This window comes from Apostichopus japonicus, chromosome 9 (genome assembly GCF_037975245.1).
Source record: "Apostichopus japonicus isolate 1M-3 chromosome 9, ASM3797524v1, whole genome shotgun sequence".
NCBI classification, from domain to species: Eukaryota; Metazoa; Echinodermata; class Holothuroidea; order Aspidochirotida; family Stichopodidae; genus Apostichopus; species Apostichopus japonicus.
Window position 1 is genome coordinate 4031501 of NC_092569.1, and position 6000 is coordinate 4037500.

A 6000-nucleotide genomic window follows, 5' to 3' on the forward strand; every position below is an offset into this window, starting at 1 on the left:
ATTTGGATGGATGGAGAGGCGTTGACGCAGCAATTTCCCCCACCCCCCATCCCCACTTTCCCCTTGCGCACGCCACATGATCGAAATCTTTTCAATTGCCTTTATTTCGTCTCTGTATAGACGACCCACCTTCTCTTATTTTATTTTTAACTGTCCGTCTTTGCATTATGTAATGTTCTATATCTTGGGCATCCATAAAAATATTCTTAAGATCAATACTTTGTCCTTAACATCATCGTTTTTTTTTCTATATATATATATTTTTACTGTAGCTATAGCAACATAATCCCATCGATAAGTTCCATCTCCAACGCTACAATTAGAATTCATTACATATATCGTATTTAATTGTGTTAAGAGGGTTAAAGACAAAAACGTAATAACGAATTAATGTTATAGATTTACACTTTCGTGTCACGAAATTTATTTATAGGATATGTATATATGTATGTATGATATGTATTACGCAAGTTAGTTTCAAAGTGATATTTATTTGGCCAGATGTTGAATCACTTGTGATCTGGTTGGAGGTGATCCAGCATACAGGACGGAGGGACATCCATCATGGTAAGTTAGGTTTCATTTTACTCGCTTTTGTCTTAAGAGGTATCTATATATATATATATATATATATATATATATATATATTTATATATACGCGTGTTTATGTTTTGAAGTAATACCATGGAGGTAAAGGGTAGAACTTTCGTGACTAGTATCACTGAATCAAAGGGGATACAAACCTTATCATCAGAGATATAATCGTAGTTTCAAAAGTTGCGTCTGATAATGGGGATTTTATAAATTAAATTGCAACTATAGGATCTGAAAGCCGTTTGTTTTCTCTATGCTATTCTCTTGATATTTTTTAGAAAGATTTAACAGTGTTGACACTGAACCAAATGTGTTCAGTAGGTTATAAGGTAAACATGCGTCAATAGTTTATATTCATCATTTGAATAGATCGTCTCCATTTCAAGTAAAACATTGTAGGAAACTTAAAGCAAACAAACATAAGAAATTGAAGCACATGTGGCCCCGATGATGTCATATTTAGACTTGATCAAGTCTTCAGCCATGTGTGTGAAGGAACATTAAATCTGTGATATCTCCCAAATAGAATAAGATTTTTTTCTAAGCTGCTTGGGTGAGTTGATCATGCATGACAGATATATAGGCTTTTTCACATTGATCAATAGTAATGGATCGGCGTTTGCCTTTCCTTCAGCCAAGCATATACTATTTCGTACATATATTTCGTTTTCTTCTCAGCTGATGAAATATCTTCATTGCGTCATTCTGGCTGTAGCATTAACGGGTAAGGATAACATATATATATAGATATTTATAGATATATAATATATATATATATATATATATATATATATATATATATTTATATATATATATATATATATATATATATATGTATACATATATATATTATATATATATATATTATTTATATATATTTATATATATAAAATTATTATAATTATGATTATTATTATAATGATTATTACTATTATATAATTGCAATTCTCAGCGAGACCTATATACATGCTTCGTGTTTCATCTTTGTCTTGTGTTTAGCTGTAGTTTCTCGAAACTGTAAGGCTAGGGGTCTGATTGACGTTGGGGACTCCTTCTGTTATGGTCTTTCAAGTGAGAAAGGTACGTCTTTCTCGCCAAACTGTGGAAATGATGGAGGCTCAGTGATTGCCAATGATGAGTCGAATTCGCTCTATGCGTCGATTATTTCAGAAAGTTCTGAATCATCGGGGTAAGCATTTCTGCAAATCAGTTTGTACATTTTATTTGAATATCAGACTTTCTCGGACTTTGTCTTCGTTAGATTTGCTGTATATATATATATATATATATATATAAGTCGAAGATCTCATCTTGTACGTAATTCAAGATATATTGTTGATTGGGTGGACTCTATTTAGGTTTGTCATATCCTGGATTCTTCTCTGCAATTTTAAATGTTCTTCAAAAGCTTTACATTCCGATCATAACCCACTTGATGATTATATCGTTGAAATGTACGGTTTTATATAATCGCCTATTGTTTATAGCTGTCATCAAAATGCACATATTTGTAGATATATTTTTGTCCTTTGTGAATAAGTGAGTTAAATTGAATATATATATATATATATATATATATATATATATATATATATATATATATATATATATATATATATATACTTCATTATCATGTATATCCGTTTTTATCTCTGTATAGTGATACTACATTCTGGGTCTCCGTTAGTCAAACTTATGATCGTTGCTTCCTCTTCGATCGATCCAAGACAGCAGTAGAAGCCTACTTCACATACGTTCAGGACACACCATGTTATTCTTCCAAATATCAGATATGTCAATACAGTCCTGGTAAGTATATTAGAAGCTTGTATAAATATAGAAAGAAGAATAAAATTGAAAAGAGATTTTAGCAGCAAATAGGTTATATATAGTTATAGTTATGGTAACTAAAGTAAAACCAATACTTTATACGGGTGGCCCGCGTATACCTTCTCATGTTACAACTCAGCAAACTAATTTCATTTGGCCGCGACCCATCGATCACATCATGGACTTCCAATTAGACCATGTGTCTAGTGATTCACTAAGTTTGGGTATCCTCCTACGACCTCATATGTCAAAGAATTGATTCCAGGGCTGTCACATTGTCCTCACAAGTAGCCCATTTAGGTACATTGTCCCCACAAGTACCCCATTTGGGTTGTTTAAAAAGTATTACGAAGTACTATCTTTACAATATACAATACTGATTCATTTACTAAAGCTTTGAGAAATAACATAAAAGTGTCGTCCTGCTTTGCTTTCAAAAGATTATAGGTAGTTGCGTAGGATCACAAACCTGTCAACCTTAGCAGTGTGTTGTATTCTGATTTATGATTACTTTCATAAAATATGCAAAATCTGAAAAAGAATAATACTTTTCTCTTTGCTGCTTTGTAGACACTGAAGAAACAACTGTGATAGGTAAGTGTGTCAGTGTTGCCTGAAAGTGATAAATGTGTACTAAAAGTATTAGTATGTAGTGGCTGAGTTGAATCCTTTTGTGCAGGAGTGTGGAATATTTTGCACTTCATTATAAGCTTCATGCACTGTCTACCACCGGTATACCCCTTTAAAGTCATATATGTGTATTAGTAGCGTAGCTTTGATGTTATAGGCTATATGTGTATTGTGTATATTTCATGGAGTGTTAGCTCAGTGGTTAACGCCGGTGCCTTTCAATCATAAGGTCCCCGGTTCGAGTCACTCCCAGATGAATGTATTGTCGTCCAGTTACAGAGTTGTTGACAATTGACAATTCATGATCATGGACGTTAAATATGAATGTAAGAGACTGATTTCGGTCAGCTTGCGGCTTTGATAAGCCAATGAGGCTTTTTCGCGAGTTCCTGCTTGCAGGAGGATCTAAAATACATGCATATATACATATATGTGTATTAGTAACCTAGCTTTGAGGTTATAGGCTATATGTGTATTACTGGCGTGTTTTGAAGTCATATATGTGTACAAGTAGCATACGTGTATTGTAAGTCACATTTGCGACCGTTTAGATGTGGCCTAATATATGCATATAAGTGGTGTGCACCATATATACATATATTACCGTTGTTCACATGCAAAATACAAAACTAAATTCTCTTTCTGAAGCTTTGGGAATAACATAAACGTAGTTCTGCTTTTCATTGAAAATAATGTTGTAATTTGCTGTGGACCACAAACTTGTCAACTTAAGCAGTGTTGTGTTGTGTTTCTGATGTATTGTCACTTTCATCTATACATGACTCAAAATTTGAAAAATTATCATTTTTCTTTCCTACTTTGCAGACACAGGAGATGCAACTGTGAATGGTAAGTGTGCCAGTGCTGCTTGAATTGATACATTTTATGATACTGTTACGGTACCGTTCTACTTTCTGTGCCACGAAACAAATTAGTTACGGTCGCTCAGTTGGAATGAAGGGAACAATTGAACATTTTGCAGAAAAATGTTGATTTGACGAGATACGATTAGTTGTCAATTAAACATTTTGCAGAAAACTGTTCGATTGCTCAGTTAAAGCAACTGAGCAATCCAACATTTTTCTGATTTTTGATAATATATAATCTTGTTATCTAAACAATTTACTGAAAAATGTCAACTTATGGGGCAAAGTTTTTGTTATGTTGATGGCACTTTTAAGCTTCCGTATGTTTGTCAACCTATCGAGAAAGATAATTTCCTGCCACTTTTCGGTACTTTCCCTGAAGGAGAACAATTGATGCAGACTCTACATGTAGTATGACAGTTGCGACAAGATGGCGCTATACAAATTCATTAATATAGAACAACGATTAGATCCAGAGCCGTATATTTAGATCGGTACAATAGCGCCAGAGATATTCTTTTGAGCTCTTTGGATAGCGCCCTCTGTTTTAACGTTAAGGAATTATGCTAATTTTTTCTCGTACATTTCAGATCTTTGCCCGACTGATTACGTTTATGACGACACCTATGGTACTAACTTGTGCTACACGAGCAGCAACGCAGAGTATGGTGCGTCGATGGGTATTTATTCATGTGACTTAGTAACCAGTCAAGATTTAGAATTTCTGAATTGGTTGGCCTGGAATCTTGGACTAAGGTAAGCACCGATTTATATACTCTCAGCCCGTTTGAAGAGCCTTAGTCATATGACAAACGTAAAATAAAGTGTACAATTTGGTTTGACTTTATATAGAAAACTATAGCACACCACTAATTGCTTGCGGGGTCTTTCTTCCATTTGGACACATGATACATGTAGTTGCGTACATGGGAGTGTGTTGATGTATATACGGAGGTTCAGTTACTCCAAACATGGAGGTAAAACAGTTTTACCTCCATGCTCCAAACAAGCCGAGCTCAAAGAAATACAATAAAAATAGAGCTGCACTTACAGCCAGGGACGTAGCCAGAGATTTGAGAAGGGGGGGGGGGTGGGTGGGCGACTTTTAAAAGGAGAATTTCTCACAAAGGGAATGGGGGGGGGGGTGCATCCATATATACACCCCCGCATCTTCGGCTGAATTAATGACCATCGTATGATGTATCTTCCTGGAAACTTGAATCATTTTGATGTCAGATATCACGGTACGTGTAACATTCTACCTCCCGATGCGTTGGGTTCCCGGACAACTCCCCCTGGACGATTCCCCCCCCCAAACAATTCCCACCCGGACGATTGCCATCCCTGATAATTGCCCCCCCCCCCCCCGGACAATTCCCACTTGTGGTGTACAATCAGGTTCTCAGAAAATGGTTCCTTGTTCTTACAGCGGTGAAGTATTCTACATTGATAATTCTGGACTAGCGTCGGACATGGTGAGAGTATTCGACGATTGGAATTTAGAAATCGTTGAAAGCAGTTATGTTGACCACTACCGGGCTCTGTGCTTCTCAAGTCCAGTGGGTAAGCATTCTCTATGTATGGGATAAACAGTATGACACTTTATTCGTGCCCATCATGAGCCACTGTTTAGCACATATATACATGTAGAGACTAAGTGAAATGCAGACAATTCTTCCCATGGCCACAACAAAGCCCTGTTTCAGAAGGCCACTGCATGTGGTGAACATTATAAACACATCATTAGTTGCGGACCCAGGGTGTTGTAGGTGTGCACTATCACCCTCCCCCCCTCCCCCAACACACATATTTTTGTCGATCCCGTACAAAATCACAAGTCATGTGGGTATGAAACGTGATTTATAAAGCTCATTGCAAACGTGTGATGGACATGAAATAATGTTTTTTGCACAACCATGCGAACCTTATTTATAGCCTTAAATATACCTCAGAATTCACAATTTCACATACTTTTTTTTCTGATTGTTTTTTTCTGGAGGAGGATCCCCAGCCTCCTTAAATGGTAATCGTCTTCAATCAACGCTCCCCACCCCCACTATTCAAATTCATGGATCCGCTC

At 36.0% G+C, this 6000-nt stretch overlaps 1 protein-coding gene across 1 annotated transcript in view; it reads left to right on the forward strand.

The window, feature by feature from the left end:
- The first annotated feature begins 132 nt into the window (after positions 1-132).
- The window catches only part of LOC139973387 (uncharacterized), a 7985-nt gene continuing 2117 nt past the window's right edge, over positions 133-6000 (forward strand). The window contains exons 1-8 of the mRNA XM_071980038.1: positions 133-567; positions 1273-1318; positions 1594-1783; positions 2255-2403; positions 2995-3018; positions 3880-3903; positions 4511-4676; positions 5350-5483. Of these exons, the coding sequence (XP_071836139.1) occupies positions 565-567; positions 1273-1318; positions 1594-1783; positions 2255-2403; positions 2995-3018; positions 3880-3903; positions 4511-4676; positions 5350-5483 (736 nt within the window). The 5' untranslated portion in view covers positions 133-564. The remainder of the gene's footprint in view (positions 568-1272; positions 1319-1593; positions 1784-2254; positions 2404-2994; positions 3019-3879; positions 3904-4510; positions 4677-5349; positions 5484-6000) is intronic.